Genomic DNA, 18,836 nt, shown 5'->3' with positions numbered 1-18,836 from the left:
ATGCAGCCACAGAATAACCACAATGCGCAGAACCACAGCGGACGGACGTACCTCTTACCAAAAACAGATGAGAGCGGAGGATAGAGGAGTATCCACAGAAAGTGACGCGTCACTGTCACTCACACACAAATGCACCACATCATCGTCATTATGGGCTCAAAAGTCGCGTCTGTAGTGTGCCCTGGGAACATTCTGTGTCCATATCCATGCCCATACATACTCGTACTCGTACTCGTACTATGCTATACTATATCGAATGTGGAATCATTTCGACTGTGCATATGCGATCTAATCTGAGCAAGAGCAAGCGCCAGAGGAGCGCCAGAAGAGGAGACGACTCTTGCGGCAGATTGATGGACTGGCTGACTAGTTGGATAAGTGCTTCCTTTTTACAACAAATTTTCGGCTCAAATTACAAGGTGAATCCATGGTGGTGGGGTGGGGCTAGAGCATGTGCAAGTCGTCAGACCATCAGACAGTCGTCAGCGCTAGAAACACTTGAAAGCGCAATTATCAGTAGCCGGCAACACCGTCGAGCCCTGCCCCGGCATTAAGTATACGCCGCAGTGTCAGTTAATTTTCCCCAATGCATGAAGGCATTTTCGGCCATTTCATGTTTTATTTTTAGTCCCGTCTCGCACCGTTCGCGCCACCTCATCACCGTCATCATTATGCATGATGTGACACTTTTGACCCTATTTCCCTGCACTATCCTCCACCAATTTTCGGGCCACCTCTGCCTCTTGGCGTCTGCGGTCTGCCGTCTGCGTTCTGAGGTATGGGGTCTGGAGTCTGGTATTGCTATTGGTAGTGGAATCGATAGGCGATAGACGAATACCATATGTCTCCAATTAGCCGGCGACGCACCACTCCACTCCCCATCTTTGGCACGTAATTGATTTGCTAGTTTTGGAGGGAGCTTCCAGGGAATGTGTCATTCGGGTGCCATTGACCAATTACATGAGCAGGCAAAGACGGTGTGAGAAATCGGGACAAACTGCAGAGGCCATCTATTGAATGGTGGGCTGAGACTGAAACTGACTGCCCTCCAGTTGCTTCTGTTGTTTTATCCAATTAATGCGTCGTCGGACATAATTTCGAGGGTTGATAATTATCAAGCAACGCCCGGGAACAGTCAAACAAACTCTGACTTCTATAGGCCCAAAAGAGAGGGTGTGTGGCCTGTGGTGTGGTCCTGCATTTACATATTTTACAAGACGACTCAATTAGGTTAACCACAAAATACCAAAAAAAAAAACCGACTCGTTCGCTGCAAAGGTTTACACACACAAATTTGAAATTGAATTTATGCACCCTCCAGGAAAAAGTGTTTCTCTTTCTGTTTTGTCGTCAATTTGTGCAGAGTTTCCTTCCACATCCCATCCACGCTCTTCGCCTCATTCTGGCTCTCGTCTCGTTCGAAAATTGCTGCTCAACTAACTCCCCCGAACAAAAGCCCATGGTTACAGTGGAATGCACTCTCATTGTGGGTGCACAAAATATTTGGACAGGCCACACTGAATGTTTGTTTTTCTAAGAAGCCAATTATGTATGATGGTCATTATTGGGTATGGTCTTAGAAAAAATTATCATATGTAGTTGCAACTATTATAATAATTGTGCAGAACTGTGACAAGTTGGTCCCACTGTCTTTGAAGCTTATTGACAAAGGGAGAAAGCACAGAGACAGACAGACAGGCAGAACGACAGACATGAGACAGGGGAACGTTTACCGCAATATAAAACATTTAACGGCACATCTTTAAATCTTTTGACTGACATTTGCTCACTTTTTCGCCGCCTGTCTGTGGGTGGGGTGGGATGCCTGGGATGCTATTGAGGCGGGGGATGGTGTTCGGACAGAGAGCGGGGGGGGGAACACAACGAACCCCATCATTAAGTGCGTAAATGTACTGTAAATAGACAAACGCGCTTTGAATATAATTCAACCAAAAGAGTTGCATTGTTGTCTCCCTTTTCGTGGGGGTTCGGGCAAGAGATTGAAGAGCAGGACGGACAGCAGGGGAATGGGCATGGATGGCGGAAGCAATGCAAATTCCCCAAAACAAACAACAGCCGTACCCGAGAAAAACCCATCTGCTCCGCACTGTTTCGGACTGTTCCGACAATTGTGAACAGCAGTCAACAAGGCGAATCAATAAATTCCGACTTTATTATGATAATTTCCAGTGACAAATTGCTGAAGAGCCGTTCGGGCGGGGTGTGAATTAAATGGCCCGAGGGACTTGGATAGGCTTGAACTTTGTCCAAATATTTGCAGCATTAAATGAGCAACGCAAACACTTCACACATGCTACAGACTACGAGTATATGTACGAGGATAACCCTTTTCTTTCAGCGAAGACACTTGTAAGGGGTTCGCATCGCTTCAAGCGAATCAAGCATCCTCCCTTATGGAAAAAGCTTGTGGGCGTAACTGTGGGGCACCTGGAGCACCTGGAGCACCTCTTAAGTTTGCTTCATTAATGGCATTTACTGTTGGCTTCGGTTGCGGAATAATTCGACACTCGTACTAATTGTCGCCGAGCATCCCAAATGAAAGGTGAGTCGCTTTCCCTTTTGTGTGTCTAATGAGATTTTCCCCTGGATATAACCATCGATATAAAGATGGGGGAGTCATGTTCAGACGGGGACTCCGATGCCTGATGCCCGCTGCCCGATGCCCAACGACTCAATTTCGAGCAAAAGGTGCACCAGACAAAGGGAACAGGAGGCGTCGATCCGTAATTCATAAGAGCATTGAAAAGGCAGTAACAGTAACAGTCCCATTCTCTCCCTATCAAGATGATGTCTTCATCCTGGCTCTGGTTCTTGTTCTTGTTCTTGTTCTTGTTCGCGCTGAGAGACGGAGGGCGTGGCTTTTGTGGTTGAGTCTCGGTGCTAAAGAGACTCGCCTCTGCTTCTGCCTCTGCCTCTGCCTCTCCTCTGCTGGGCCTGGGATCTGGGTCCCTGCTCAGTCCCTCGGATTCGGATTAACAAAAGCACTCAGCCAACTCCGTGGATTCTGATTCTAGAAACATTTCCGTTGCTGTTTCTGTTTCTGTTGCTGTTGCTGTTGCTGTTTCTCTTTCAGTTTGTGGCATTGTTATTCTTGCCCACAGACCGCATGGATTTAGAGATTTTGAAAACGGATTAGATGGAAACACAGAGGGGAAAAATGCATTAAATGCTCTCGCTGTCCAAAATATTCATGAGGACGGCTGGCAGATTTTCCATGTGATTACTGAAACGCCATGTAAACGGTTTTCGGCCCGATTGCATCGTACACCAATGATGCACGACTACAGATACGAATAATGTGTACAAATATTCCCCTGATGATCGATACGCTGCTGAAAGTTTGCTGAGTTCATTAAAAAGCACTTTCCTTCGACAGCCACATAGATATTGACGCTAAATAAAGCATCCTCGTTCCTGCTGCAATTGGAAAACATAATTTGAGATGCATTAACCTAATCGGCCAGTGGTTGCCTTCATTCGAACTAATTAAACTAAATTGCTATTCCAATTTTCCACTTGCTGGCCAAAACATGCCTTGGGACAGAGCATTCTACCATCCTCCTCCCATCATCATCAACATTATCATCTCGTTTAGAAAATTGAGGGGCTGCCCGAGTGAGCTTTCCCATTGAAATCATCTCTGAGCTGCTCTCCATTGTTGTGAGATTGAAAAATCGTATTGAATTACTGAAACAAAAGTGAAATAGGGAGACCATAGAGCGTAGAGCTAGGAAAATTGAAGTTAAATCAAAATCCATAATGTTGCCAAATGTGCGATGCTTTCCATGCTCTCTGGTCCCTGTTCTATTGTGTCTTCCCCAGCGATTCCCGATTGAATTATGAATTAATAAAGATGTTTGCCCGCAGGCCAGATTTGGGTTACGCCAGCCAAAAGACAAAAGGGGACCCAGAACCCAGAAAGTTCTCTGGCTACAGAGAGAGAGATACAGAGAGTCGCCCAAGTACAACCCCTATGGAAATGTGCGTTCATTCGTTCTCTCTGGCTCTGGCTCTGGCTGTGTTGCTGTTGCTGTTTTGGCTTTTTGGATTTTGGGCAAAACACACACATACAAATCCGTTACAACAACATGCGTGTAACTTGAGGATGCACTTTTGCTGCTGCCCCTTTTATTGAAAGATAATTGGGTTCGTTCGCCAGGCGGGCGATGAGGAGGGCAGGACCTGGGCGACCAGACAGGCGTAAAGAACGGACGTTCTCGTGCTCGTTCCCTTAAACCAACGATTCGCAATTCAATTGAGATTCAAATTCACTTACCCCAACTTCCAACAGAATCAACTTATTATATTTCAAATGGAAGTGAGGATCTGACACATCACCACCATCATTCGTAACGCCCTCATCCAGCCCCAGTCCCAGTCCCAGTCCCAGTCCCAGTCCTGAACGCTTTTGACGTGTAAATGTTATCTCTTTTACAAATTAAGCCCGAATACATTTTCTGATGGCCTTGTGGTGGCTTTTCATGTCTCTACATCGTGTATCTGTGGATGTGTACATAGATGTGTGGCTGTGCGTGCACCACCCTCGCCCTACCGCCCTCCCGCCCTGCCGCCCGCCCGCTCAACGAATCCAAAAAATGTCCAACAATTAAATGTAATTTGAACTTACTGACATGAGCGTTAACGCTCCGATGGGAGATTGTGTGTCGGCCAAGGGGAAGAGGGCCTCAACAGGGGCCGGGGGGGCCAAATAAATCTGCTTGGGAGATCAACAAGAAGTGGATAGATAATATTTGAGAACCATTGCTTTGTTAATTATTTCACTCGCCCAGATTGCAGCCTCTATTCGGCATTAAATACAAGAAATTTATTTCAATTTGAAGATACAATCCGAGGGGGTCATAGAAATGTATATAAAACTTCTTGGGGTTTCGAGTCAATTCCATTAAGAATTTGTTTTTAGTTTGGAATTATGTTTATTTGTTTGTAGCTTGGAAAATAACAGTGAAGGACAACAGCCATCATTGATTCATCATTGGATACTAATACTCGTTCCAAAAGCCCCACATAGCGGTGTAGAATGACAACCAAAGTGTCATTGGGACTTTTTAATCATCCATTGGTTAAATCCCCTCGATACTCCGGGCTGTGGCTGCCTCTAATCGGGTTAGGTTCGCCCACACACGGTGGCAAAACCCAAGGGAGAAGTGCACGATGCACATGCCACAGGAGAAAATGATCCAATCCATCGATGGATGACCAGACCCCAAAAGACGACCGCAACTTGTGGGAGTAGTTTATTGGCGAGCCTCTGCCAAAGGTGCATCTATCCATGAAGAAGAGTTTAGTTTTTGTGGGTTTTTGCCTAGTCCTGCCTGGAAGCTGATGTCATGGATCGCCTTGCATGCCTGAAAATCGTCGGGGCTCAAACACTGCAACTGCATATGAGGTTGAGGTGTCTGTGTGTGTGTGCATTTATGCTATGGTTGGGCGATACGTATGCCAAATCGGCTTAGGGGCAAGTTATCGGCATTTGAAAATAAAAACACGAGCATTATTGACACCAACCCGAACAGAACGGAGCCAAAAACCAAAACAGAATCAGCCTGCGATTATGATATGTGGAATTACACAGAGAGAAACGCTGGAAGAATTTCAATTTGAATTATGTTTCTGAGTAGGGTTTACCTTTGTGAATATGTGCGTACCCCGCCGTATCTTCAACGATAATGAAGATATGATTATGAATCTGAAATCACTTCCCAGTGATTTCTCTTAGTGTAGCTCATCGACAGCAGCGACGGCAGTGCTTCTGGCAGGCTGGAAATGAGGATGAGGATGTCAAAGCCTTCGGCTGTCTGCCTGTCAATACGTTTTCCATTTGTCGCCTCTAATGACACACATATTTAGGTGTTAATCGCCTCATTGGAACGTTCGCAGCGGATTTGCTCGCATTGTTGTCGGTCGGTCGGTCGGTCGGTCGGTCGGTCGGTCGGTCGGAGTCGGGGTTTTGGCTCAGCTCAGGCAATGGCTACGACGGATCGGCCCCAGAGTCGGTCTTAGGGTAAATATTGATGCTGCGATTATAACTATTGATGCGTACACAATAGACTTGCCGGGCATTATCCTCAGCCGATCAGCCAGGCCATCCATCCTCCCAGATCACTCTCTCTCTCTCTCTCTGTCTCTCTGTCTCACTTTGCCTATCTTCGCTCTATTCCGATTAGTCGTGACCGGCGACTCAGTCAATCGTGTTTTGGCTTTATGGCACATTATCCCCTAAATCGCAAACAAAACTGCAAACAAATTGCCGCAAAGCAAAACCCATGCACATGGCATCGGGGCAAGCAGAGCATATGCTCGGAATCCAGATTGGGATCGTGAAGGTATTAGGAAAATTGTCAAATGGCTTCAGTGGCGACGGAACTGAGCTGCCAATGATACCATAGTCGCCTCTCTATCTCACTCCTAGGGTTCATATCTATGTATGTACTGTGTACATAGGAATGCGATAGTATTTAGTATGTTTACAATTCGTATGAAAATGTTTTCAATTAAAAAACAACTTCCATATAATAATTGTATTTAAATGTTAAATGTAAATGTTAAATGTACAATTTCAACTTAAATGTAGTTACATACATATGTAAATAATAATCATAATCATATTATGCCTAAAGGCACTTCAATTATAATTTTTAAAAATGCTGCGCGTTACAGCGCGTCTTACAACGTTGCTCCTCGTTTTCAATGTATTTATGGAATTTTCCCCTTTTAATTAGACAATATAAATAGCCATGAATGTACGAGTGTGGTTGCAGGCACAGATGGATCTCAAAAATAAACTCGGTTTTATTTAACTTTAAGGTGAAGTGGAAGAACAAAACCGCATGCTAGAAAGAGATGCATAAAGTGCGTGGCGCGTGGTTGTGTGTGCACAGCTGCTCTTATTGGTAGATTGCCATTTAACCAATCTACAGAAAGCAGGTTAACAGAGCAATGTTATGCTTAACAGTTGCGAACTGCTTGTCGCGCATGGCAAGTGGTTAGGTGCACTGCTTGCAAGCACTGCCTGGCCTGCTTGCTGCCGTTAGAGATTTGAAAAACAGTTTGAAATAAAACACTCTGCTCTGTTGTTTTCAACCGTTTTTATTTCTAAAAAATTAACATGCCTTTTTGTTGTAGCTATAATTGTAATCACTAATTAAGTAAATGTTTTGTTTCTGCATTTGGTGTTTTTTCCATTTTCTTTTTATCTTTTATCGATTTAATTCTATTAAAATTCAACACGAAAGTTCAGCTAAAAATTGCTCAATCGTTACATTCAACGTTATACGCTTTTGATTTCAAAATGGATTGGTTTTTCATAACAACTGGATGCTAGTTTATTAACAAAGTTTCAATGCGTACGCAGGCGTACGTGTATGTATAAAAACAAAAACATAATTAAACCCTACAATAGATTACTGAATAAACTATATTAAATGAACACAACAAACCATTTTTACAAAAGGGAATTGGCTAGAGAAGAGCAAAGTATTGGAAAAAAAAATAGATAAAATGTACAATGAATGCGCTAACAGAGATGAGAAACAAATAAAGAGTCTAACAAAAAGCTTCGACTAATGATTAAATCTAACTAAGTGTAAATAGATCATGAACAACCAAAAGAGAAGAACCTACACATTGGGATGGGTTTAGTTTATGCTTCTCCTTATCATCATTAATTTACACAGATGCTTTATGAATAAGTTGGTTTACTTTCGCTATCAGGCCTAGAAATTTGTGAACATCATGGACGGATGTTAATCTGAAGTAAAATTTGGCGACGTCAGCCAAGATTGGGTCAGAGTGGGAGATGGTAATAGGAATGGGAGAGGAGGGATAGGGAGCTGGAAAGAGAATGGGTAATGGGGAATGGGGAATGGGAAAAGGTATCTGGGGAGTATTTAAATTTTGATTTACACTAAAGTTAACTATACTAATCAACAGCTTCGTGTCCAAGTTGGCTTCTCCATTTTGTTTCTTTTGTACAGTGTTTGCGCACACGTGCTCGTATCATAGATGTAAATCTACATATAGGTATACTTGTCAGTATATTTATAAATGTGTGTGTGTGTGTGTGTGTGTGTGTGTGTGGTGTGTACTTATGTAATGCTATATCATAGGCATCTAAGGCATAGTTTTTATCTAAACAATAAGGTTCATTTCATGTTAATCCATGTTTCAGTTTATACCAATTATTTACAACAATTTCGTATCACAATTGTAATTTTTGCATTTGTTTTTTGCGTTTTGCTTGTTTCAAAATATGTTGCCATGCTTTGGACACACAGTGGGCGATGTATGCAAACTATTGAGCAGCACTGTGCGGATAGTCCAAAATTGCTGCGTTACTGCTGCTTCTTCTCTTCTCTTCTCGCTTGCTTCTCTTACTGCTTTTGTTTTTGTATTTTGCTGTTGTTGTTGGTTTGTGTGTTAAGTAAAAGTTACGATTATAATAATTGAATTCAAAATTCGTTAACCTCTTGCTAAGCTAAAACAAACTGTGTCTATATGTCTGCAGCTGTATCTGTATCCGTTTTTGTATCTGTATATTTTTGTGTATTTGTATCTATGCAACTGTACCTGTGTAAGTGTGAGTGAGGGTCTTGTATATAACCTGGCTATGTGTGTGTGTGTGTGTGTGTGTGTGTGTGTGGGAGTGTTTATATATATCCTGTTTTACATATATGTATGTAACGTTGCTTATATTGCATTTCATATAGATCTGTTATAATTAAACTTGTTGCTGTTCTATTAAACTCTGAAAACATAACAAATTTAAAGCCTTTGATGAACTGTTTAGGCATTTTTATACGATGTTCGATGTGTGTGTACGATGAGGGGTAAAACATAAATTGTCACCTTTGAGGCGCGTCCCGTAACTACAATGCACTAAACCGACCTAAGAGCACTTACGTCACGTGAAAGTACTGTACTCATTACGTATCGCATGATCGCATGGTGACGTAAGTGTTGATGCCGGTTGAACCGGCTGGAAAATTATTGCCAAGACTTAAAGACTAAAACTACTAAACCTAAGGCATAATAACACTACATAACAGGGTTCGGTTCGGTTCGATTCGATTCGCTTGTGGGGAAGGGATTCAACATTATATTCGGTATCGGTATCGGTATCGGTTTCTGGTTCTGATTCTCATTTCGATTCCTTTTTGTTTTGTTTCTGTTTCTGTTTCTGTTTCTTTTCCTTGTCACGTTAAACGTTCATGTAAAGTTTCGATTTGTTAAGGGATTAGGTAACTACGTAGCTCTCATTCCATGCCTCGCCTGCAGAGGCTCCGCATGCAGATCATAAAAATATGATGAGTGTTATCTCTATATGTATGCATGTATATATAACTATGTATATAATGTAGATGTAAACGTAGATCTAGATGTACAACTAGATGGTAGGTGTATAATCATTTGCTCTGAGCGTAACTGTGTGCCTGGTTGTGGAAAATCTCTCAAAATTGAGCTAAGTAAATATTCGGAATCCGCATCCGTGTCTATCCATTGCTGGAGGATCTCCAGATGCCCCCTTCCCACTACATCCCATCCAAGTGCCAGCCGGCTTACATGCCGCCGCTGGCGAACTGTGGCTGCTATTGATGACTCTTGCTCAGTAGATGAGCATTGAAGTCGTATACGTTGTTCAGCTGTTCGCCGCAGATGTTGCACTTCCACGGATTGCTCTCGCAGTGGCAGCCCTTGTGCAGGAAGTAGAGCGTCTCGTCGGGGAACTCAATGCCGCAGAAGTGGCAGGTGAGGATGAGCTTGCGATTCAGCAGATCCCCATCCTGTCCCGTCGACGTGATCGTTCCATTGCATATCTGTGTGGAGCCGGACCCATTGCTGGGATTCGGCACCGATGATGCGGCTGTGCCACCGCCGTTACTGCTGCTGTTCACACCACCCGCTGCAGACCCTGGACCCGACCCATTGCTCAGACTGTTTGACAGCACGCTGTTGCTCTCCAGTGGTGTGGCATTACGTGTGATCCGGTTGTTGGCCTTGGCGCATATTCGACGTTTCAGATCCTCGCGCAGGAGGGACTTCAATGGGGAGACCTTATCAAGAGAAACAAAAAACGACCATGGTGAGCAATTATTGTTGGATATTATTTAGTGATTCACCCCCACCTTGATCAGTGAGGTTCTGTTGTTGTTGTTGTTGTTGTTGTTGTTGGAAGATTGTTCTGTGTCGCTGCTGGGATCACTGCCACTGATCTGCAACTTTTTGTCCACATCCTCTGTCATTGGCTCCTGTTTGAAATTGAATTTAAGATGAGCATTTGCTTCTATCCGCAAGAACTCACCTGCTTGATTGGTATCAAACTAATCGAGGGCGTTATGTGGTTCTCGTGGTGGTGATGGTGATGATGCTGCTGCTGGAGATGACTCTTGAGGCTCACCGTTGTCGTAGTGCTCGACGTGATGGGTGTGGCCTTTGTGTTGCAGTCCATGGGCAGCTGCAGCTCCACCGGCGACTGCATGATGAGGGCGCGATCTTTCACCTTATCCACATTGGATTCGCTATTTCCATTGCTAATGACACTTATGGTGTTGTTGTTGTTGTTGTTGTTGTGGCTGTTGCAATTGTTGTTGTTGTTGTTGTTGATGTTCGTGTTGGCGTTGCCGTTGCTGCTGCTGGTGCAGTTGTTGCCGTTGCTGTTGTTGTTGTTGTTGCCCTGCAATGCAGATTCACGCCAAACGCAAATCAGCTGTGGGGGCTTACAATAAGCAAGGGGGATTGGTGGAGGAGATGCTCGAGTGGAACTTACGTTGAACAGCTCCGTGTTCCCGTTCTCGCTCAGCGTGGAGATCTCCACGTGCGGCGTGAGGAAGTGCATGGGCGGTGTGGCGTTCTCCAGGGAGCGCATCGACTCCCCGCTATCGCTCTGATGACTGGCAGGAGGAGGCGCCACCGAGGACGACTGCTGCTGCTGCTGCTGCTGCTGGGCTGTAACGGGAACGGGAACGGGACTCATGCCGGGCGGAACATAACTGGCAGCGGCAGCAGCCGCCGCCGCCGACGCCTGCGACTCAAGAGCCAGAAGCAGGGAGGAGGTGCCACCGGGCCCGGGATTGTCCAAGTCGATCCCATGCCGGTTAAAGAAGTGGATGCGCAGCGACTTCATGGACCCAGCCCGGTAGCTGCAGAGGGGGCAGGTCTTGACCAGATCGTGCTGCCCCACGTGCTCGTTCTGGAAGTGGGCGCGCATCGCGATTTGCCGCTGGAAGCCGCGGTTGCAGATGGGGCAGTGGTAGGGCAGCGTCTTGGTGTGGGTGGTAAAGTGCTCGGCCAGGTGGTCCTTGCGGAAGAATCGCTTCTGGCAGACGCGGCACTCGTACGGCTTCACGCCCGTATGCCGCATCTTGTGGCGCCGCATATTGGCTCCGTTGGAGAACTTCATGTTGCACACGTCGCACTCAAAGACCTTCCTGGAGCTGCTGCTGTTGCCACTGCCGTTGCCCGCCGGCGAGGAGCTGGCCGAGGAGCTGGACCCCCCTACATTGTCCGACGAGGGCTTTCCCGTGTCCATGTGGCTGAGGCTCATGTTCTCCGGCTCCCCCAGGTCCTCGCTCTTCAGGCGCACCGAGGCAGCTGCCGCGGCCGCCGCCGCCTGTCCGGCCAGACACTGCACCACGTGGAGGAGCAGGGTGGCCCGGGAGCTCGTCTCGAAATTGTCACATCTCTCGCAGCGGAATGTCATGGGTGGCGAGTGGGGGCCGCCGGTACTGAGATTCGTGGGTGTCGGCGTCGGGGAGCGCGGCTCGGGGAGCTCTGATTCCGAGGCGGAGCCGGAGCCCGATACGGACGCATCCCGATGCGCCGCGGCCTCCTTAAGGCTGCGCAGGGCCATCGCATTGTGGTGCAACAGAGCTGCCGTGGTCGGCGTCATGTCCACTAAGAGTCCACCGCCCACTGCCACCGATGGACTGGAGTCCTTGAGGGCCAACTCCATGCTGCTGGCTGCACTGCTGATCGTTTCGGCCATCTGCAATGGATAATGGAGGTGGATAAGTGCCAAGATTAGTTCGAGCCACGCCCAAAAATCGATGACAAGTTGTAGCTTTTTTTTTGGCATTTCAAGTGCTTCCAAAGCAACCAAAACCCCAAGCCCCAAACCCCAAACCCAAACTCAGACTTTGACTTCGACTCCAAATTGGTGTCAGCGTCGAAGCTTGTCTGGCAGAGGGGGGGGCACGGTGGATGATGGTGGGGAGGGGAAGGTGGCCAGGAGGGGGCGAGGTTGAGCTAAGAACCAACAACGACCATTTTTGGGCGGCCTCCACATCATGGCTGTGGTTGTGGCTGTGTCTCTGTCTCTGGCTCTGGCTATATGCTTGTTGTTCTGCCTGTTGTTGTTGCTGTTGCTGGTGGCACGTTGACGCTGACTTCGTGCGGGGCCTGCTCTATGAAAATACCAAAGTTATTGGGGCCAATTACTGGTCTTGCAGGTGGGCATTCGTTTGGACACCCATACAAAGCCAAAACAGACTGCCCGGAGATTGGAGATGGAGAGACCACACCAACAAACACCAACAAACAGCACAAATCATTCAAAAGTTTGCCACCGAACACAATGCTTGGTATTCGCCCTAGACAATTAGATGGATCTTTATAAAAGAATTGTAGATAGATGATTCCCATGCTTTAAATACTTAAAGATAATGTACCAAACCTTTCCTCATTATCGACTTCAATCTGAATGATCTTCGGACTAATGTAATTAAGAAGATTTCATGCAAACATTATTCCTTTCCATAGTTTTTTATAAATGTGTTCCTAACTCAATATCCAAGGCCTGCTTTTGCCTACAATTCTTTGGCAAAAACTCAAAGACTGACGATTTCACAGTCTCTCAGGGAACTGGGCTCTCGTTGGGTTCAGTTTTATATTGTCGTGGAGCAAATCCCACAGCATTAATACTCCATGAGGGTTTGCTTAGACGCATGTCAATTCGTTTGGGTCTGGTCTAGGTCTGGATTTGGCAATAGGTCAAATGTGAATACTATGGATACAAATACACCCATACTCATGTATGATATATCGGTCAGAGTATAAATCATCATCCATAATCATTCAGCAGAGCTGGTCCGAAGCTCTTCTCGCAGCTAATTTAATTCAACCTTGAATGCTGCTTGTGCATTAGCATTAGCCAGATCACAAAAGCCAAGAGCCATGGGGGACGACCTCAGCCCCAGAGCTGAAGCTGCAAAGCTTCCCCATACCTATCCACCATTCGAATGTGTGGATGAATGGATGGATGTGTGTGCATTTCTGGTCAGGTCAGGCAGCAGATTGAGGGCGCCTTCTCATCGTCTCATCATTATCATTATCATCACCATCACCATCATCATCACCATCCGCAGAGCAGATTGAAATGTGTGTCGTAGGGCCAGGCCTACCACTCGTGCGAGAGGAGCATAAAGATATCAACATACATAATTACGAATTCATTTTTCGATGCATAACAGGTTTCACCGACTGACTCCCCTCTGGGACGGTGCTTGGGCTGGGGATGGGGATGGGGATGGGGATGGGAATGGGTCGGACCCATTTGAATGTTGTAAACCTGTAAGCATTAGCATCGACGGACCAGCGCAAAACTAAAGCACAGAAAACGCACAAAAACTTGGTTTGCATTTTGAGTAATTATGAGGGGGGTTTTGCTTTGCGTTCGGCTCTGCTCTCTGGCATTATAAATGCCATAGTTAGCCCGGGCCTCGAGTTGTTGCCAACCCAATGGAGTCATTGGGTCAAGTTTTAAAGTGCAACTGGGTCATGCTTTATCATTATCGTCAACATCATCATCGTCTTCCTTCACACTGCTGTCCACCGCCTCTGTTTGGGCGACCCAACTTGGTCTTGGCTCTCGGGTTAGGGGCTTTGGGGTGTGAGGTCTGAGGTCTGAGGTCCGGTGGGGTGTCCCGCATTTTCACTTGCTAGGTGTTCCCAATTCGGAATACCAAAAGCCGAAAGAAAAAGAAAATATATAAGCGCCAGCGCCTGAGCTTGAGCTGCTCCAGAAATGAGAGCACATACACTCATACACACACACACACACACACACACAAGTGAGCGACATAATTGGAGCGCTTTGAGAGCCCTTAATGATGTTGTACACTGTCCGCAGAATGGGAGAGAAATGTGTGCTAATATTGGGGCTAATTTTAGAGCGATTATAGCGTAAATGTAACCCAATCATAGTCAAAGTTCTTCCAGTGTACATGTAAGAATTCTAGAATAGATCTGAAAATCTTCTCTGATCTGTACATTTGTTATATATCTAAAGGCTATTTTCAATGATACTCAGACCAGTGTGCACAGTGGGTTGTAGGCCAAATGAATCTTTTGGATAGCCTCAAGACTCGCCTCGCTTCGCCTCACGATTCCGATTCCAATTCAAATTCAAATCTAAAGCCGAGTGTCCATTAGCATTGCATTGACCAGCCATTGGAAGAGAGGTCTTCGAATGGTCTTGGAATCTGAATCCAAATCCAAAGCGGACGCATCTTTTGGTGGTGCGGCGCGATGCTTAAGGCTGGAGCACCCCAACCTCCCTCCCACCACTTGATCGCATGCAAAGCAAATAAGAAAAAAAGACAAAAGAGAGCGAATAACTGATTTGACCTTAAGAAGCATTTGCCTGCCGGTTTGCCAGTGTGGTTCGGTAGGGGAAAGGAAAGCAGGAGGGGATCGCGCCCTCTGTGCCATTTACTCCAACTGCTTCGGGTCGAGTCGGCTGTTCCATTTGCCTTTGGCGTCACGCAACAAAGTGAGTCAGTCGGTCGATGGAGCGCTGAGGCGTCTCTAGCAAATCAATGAACCATTCCCCTTGCAAACAACAGCAGTGGCTACAACAAGAACAAATGAGCGTTACATGTGCGTTGAAACGAGAACCAGAACAAACCGAAAGAGACACAACAACAGAGAGAGAAGACGGAGAGACAGAGAGAGAGAGAGAGAGAGAGAGGAGAGAAAGAAACCACTTTCCATGGCGACACACTTTTATATGCTACGTGCTCTTTTGCTACTTTTGCCACACTGCCGCCGCTGCTGCTGCAACAACAACTTGGACTCGGGTTCCCCATAATAGAAAGTGGAACAGGAATTTCCCCCCCATCAATGCCACCAAAACGGAGGCAGTGGAGGCAGTAGCAGCAGCGGCAGAGCACGATGATTTCATTTTGGCCTGCACTCATTGCGAAACACTTGCCACGGCCAACAACCAAATGGCGGCAACAGCAATAGCAACAGCACAAACAACAACAAACGGACATCGAGAAAATCAAGAAACGGAAAAGAGATTGAAAAAAAATAGTTCAGTGGGAGCAAGTGGGAGCGGAGCCAAAGCCAAAGCCAAAGCCAGAGCAGCAGACAGCTGAGTAGCAGGCGAGAAGAGGCAAGACCAAAAGAGAGAGCTCTCTCTCTCTCTTCCCCACTCACTGTCTTCGAGTGGAGCGCATGTCCCATTTTTGTTTATGGTTTGCCGCTGCGCTTCTCTTGTTGTTGTTTTCGCTGTTTCTATTGCAGGTGCATGCGCGCTCTTCTCTTTGCTCTTTTTGCTATAGTTCTTCTTCTCGCCTATGGTTGCACCAACAATTGCAATTTATCAGCATTAGCCGCGTGAATTAATTTCTAATTGATGGCCTATGCAATGGGCTCTGCCCCACTTCCGATTCCGTTTCCCGACCCCACTCTGCTGCTGTTGCTGTTTTGGCTCTCTCTTTATCACTCCCTGTCTCCGCTCTCTCTCTCGCGCTCTCTTTGGTAAGTGGCACTGGCTAGCGTATAATTTTTGTTGTGTTGACCTAATTATACGCTCATTTTGATTCACTTGATTTTCTCTGCTCTCAACCACACGGACGCACACATAGGCGTTTCGTCACTGAGACGACAAGTGGAGCAGCAGCAGCAGTGGCAGTTGGGGCAGGCGACCGTAATTTCTTGTGGTTACTGGGACGCACATTATTGGGTTTCCACAGAACATGCACATGCCAGGGAGCGGTCAGAGGGAGATTGAATGTGCAAGGGTGGGAGTGGAGGCGTGGGCAGGTGCAAGGGAAAGAGACTTAATCTTTTTTCACACAATTTATCACTCACTATTTATAGGTGATATAAGTATGTATTAATGTAATCTGCATATGTCACTGTACATTCGGAGTATTCTATAGTAATCCAAACTTATCTTTGATCGAAGGGGAGCGACATAGGCTCGAACCGAACTGAAACGTACCACAAATACAAATTCAAATTGAGATTCAAAAATGCAACGGCAATTCCACCAACAGCTCCGACCGACTGACTAGGAGACCCAGCTGTATCTGTCTCTGTTTTGTTAGGGAACGGAAATGCCAAGGATGGCGTCTCGCCCGAAGAGGGGTCGCCCAGTAAAAGTACAAAAGCCCCCCAAAAAGACGTGCAAATGTAGAGTAAGAGCCAATATATGATGGCTGGGAAACTTGAATCAAGCACATTTAACCTCCTAGGGAATCAATCCCCCTTAGCAGCACCCAAAACTGCTACCACTGTCAAAGATTTGCCAATCGTTGGCGCGCTCTGGCTCTCCGGCAGACACACACATACGCAGACTCTCACAGCTACAGATACACAGATCAGCAGCAGCACCAGCAGAAACACCAACACCAACAACAAGACGCAGCAGAATTTGAAATTAGGTCAACAGGTTTGGTTGATTGTGGTAGTGGGCCTGAGCCAGTTACTCGAGCGTATGCCGTCCGTCGTCTTTGCCTACGACCTCGGCTGTCATCATCAAGAGAGAAGCAGAAGCAGCAGCAGTAGCGACTAAGGCAGAGACAGCCACATCCAAAGCTATCGCTGCCGCGCCGCCGCCGCCGCCAACGCAATATGCGTTCCGTTCGTTCCGTCGTTTATTGCACCAGAGTTCGTGCAGTTTGCAGTGGCTGTGGGGGAGATGCACTCGAACACACACACACACACACATATATATATCTGAATTGAGCACACCACAGTGTGGGTGCAAAGGGGAGACAAGAGGGCGCCCGTTACATTTGGGTAAATGAACCAGGGATGCAGCACAACTTCAGGGCTTCAGTGATGCATGAGGAAAGAAGAGGGGGGAGGAAACCCTTTTGAAAATCAAATATTTCCATTATAGCCACAACAAAATCCAGCCCGTAGCAGGGATTCGTTGCATCCGTTGTTGCAAAACGTTGCGAAAATCCGCATATGTTCTGAAATGGAAACTCAACTGGCAAACAACTAACTTGGGTTTCTGAATTGATTTCGTTGCAGCCAAGAGATTTCCACATACTTCTTAGTTGGTTTCTGTGTCACAATCACAATCGCACACACATACAGCGATGCGAAAAGGTAGACAGAAACGGTGGATGGGGAACGGAGGACGGTCGAGTGAGAGACAAGGCAGAGAGGGGGAATAATGAGGCTCCCAGAGAGGCAAAGCTGCTGCAGCCACCTGCAGCAGAGACAGACACAGAGCCAGAGCCAGAGGCAGCGCGGCAGATAATCCCAGTAGAAATTGAAACTAGTCGCTGCGGCAAGTTTATAGAAAACTGGTATAGAAAAAAGCACACATAGAGGCAGGCAATCGACCTTGTAGGAGTATATTTTGTCTTGGAGCATGCCCGTAAACTGGGCCAACGCGATTGCACTGAAATCAGGTGGGCGTGACGTAGGTAAATATGTTGGCCAATGCGGCCGTCTATCTGTGTGTTGGTGTGTGTCCCAGTGTGCCTGTGCTTGTGTGTGTGTATGTGTGTGGGAACGTTTTTGGGAAAGCAAGCACCTAGATGACGATGACGATGATGGTGATGGTATAGCTGCTGCTGTACCCTTGGCGCCCATAATCCATAACAGAAAATCCAACAAAATGTGTCGCAATCCAAGATCCGAAATAGCCACCACTCGAAGGGAGTTTCGTAATTACAGATTGTGCGATACATACCCGCCAAAAGAGATTTCTACAACCAAAAACAGCCTTGGATGTGGATGTGGTTCTTGCCGTCCGCCTGTCTGATTTTTATTCAGTTTCTGATGTTTTCTGCTACCTTAGCATTAGGCACAGCTGGAGTCTTTTGCAATGCTTCTCGAAAAAAAGAAACGTTTTGTGTTTGGCAATTTTTAGATTTCAAAATACCACAAGGTGCATTCTAACACACCATACACACACACACACTCGCAGAACACATTGGCGCGCTCTCTGACGGCGCGCTCTTTCTCTCTCCTTCGTTCGGCAAGCACCTTGCCTCTCTCGCACTCACAAGCACACACACATGAACACAGAGCTGCAATTCTTGGATCTATGTTTCTCAATGGACTCGAATGTGGAAAGGGGTTGGGTGGCAGCTACAGTGGGGGGGATTTTGCAATTTGCGTACACTTTGGAGTCGCGTCGCACACTTATTATCCAACAACTAACCTCCTCCCACAACCCGGACGCGGGGACGCTGCTGCAACTGGAACACAAATATATGCACGACAGAAAGGAAAGGGCAAGCGCAGCGGATCGGATCCACAGTTAAAGCCTAAATAATAACAACAATAATAATAAGAATAATGTTAACGGACACCGCGCGCGTCGTGGCCACATCCGAATGGGCCAAAAGAAAAATTTACACTGAAGCGGCGTCGGCAAAGCAACGAGGCACCACCACAGAGCAACGGCAGCAGAGTGAGCTGTGTGCTGCTGCTGCTGCGCCGTTGGGGCGGCTGGCGCTCTCTGGTGAACAAAAACAACTCAAGCGATTCCGATTCCGATTCCTCAAGGCCTACTATTTAGGCCACAAAATAATGTACCACAACAG

General features: G+C 46.5%; 1 protein-coding gene across 3 annotated transcripts; it reads right to left on the bottom strand.

Moving 5' to 3' along the window:
• Positions 1 to 867: 867 nt before the first annotated feature.
• LOC117583427 (putative uncharacterized protein DDB_G0277255) lies at positions 868 to 18,719 on the bottom strand. Of its 3 annotated transcripts, XR_004573793.1 has the most exons (6): positions 18,452 to 18,719; positions 10,805 to 12,022; positions 10,340 to 10,744; positions 10,164 to 10,286; positions 9,571 to 10,091; positions 868 to 882 (listed from the first exon to the last, which is right to left on the bottom strand). XR_004573793.1 is itself a non-coding variant. In XM_034271728.1 (5 exons), exons 2-5 carry the CDS (start codon positions 12,020 to 12,022, stop codon positions 9,627 to 9,629), a joined length of 2,211 nt encoding a protein of 736 aa, XP_034127619.1. In that variant the 5' UTR covers positions 18,452 to 18,718; the 3' UTR covers positions 7,707 to 9,626. The 3 variants fall into 3 exon arrangements, 2 of the variants coding, with proteins under 2 accessions (XP_034127619.1, XP_034127630.1); XM_034271728.1 differs by lacking the exon at positions 868 to 882 and having other exon boundaries at positions 7,707 to 10,091; positions 18,452 to 18,718; XM_034271739.1 differs by lacking the exon at positions 868 to 882 and having other exon boundaries at positions 7,707 to 10,091; positions 10,340 to 10,711; positions 18,452 to 18,717.
• Positions 18,720 to 18,836: the final 117 nt, after the last annotated feature.

This window comes from Drosophila guanche, unplaced genomic scaffold (genome assembly GCF_900245975.1).
Source record: "Drosophila guanche unplaced genomic scaffold, DGUA_6, whole genome shotgun sequence".
Lineage (NCBI taxonomy): Eukaryota > Metazoa > Arthropoda > Insecta > Diptera > Drosophilidae > Drosophila > Drosophila guanche.
The sequence above is the reverse complement of the archived record's forward strand: the minus strand, read 5'-3'. Positions and strand labels throughout refer to the sequence as shown.

What these genes read in the sequence shown, in the direction of transcription:
- LOC117583427 (XM_034271728.1), bottom strand. Translation starts at nt 12,022, where the DNA reads ATGGCCGAAACGATCAGCAGTGCAGCCAGCAGCATGGAGTTGGCCCTC. An exon ending in GGAACACGGAGCTGTTCAAC is followed by an intron (nt 10,745 to 10,804) that starts GTAAGTTCCACT and finishes AAGCCCCCACAG; the next exon opens with CTGATTTGCGTTTGGCGTGA. An exon ending in GTTTGATACCAATCAAGCAG is followed by an intron (nt 10,287 to 10,339) that starts GTGAGTTCTTGC and finishes AATTTCAAACAG; the next exon opens with GAGCCAATGACAGAGGATGT.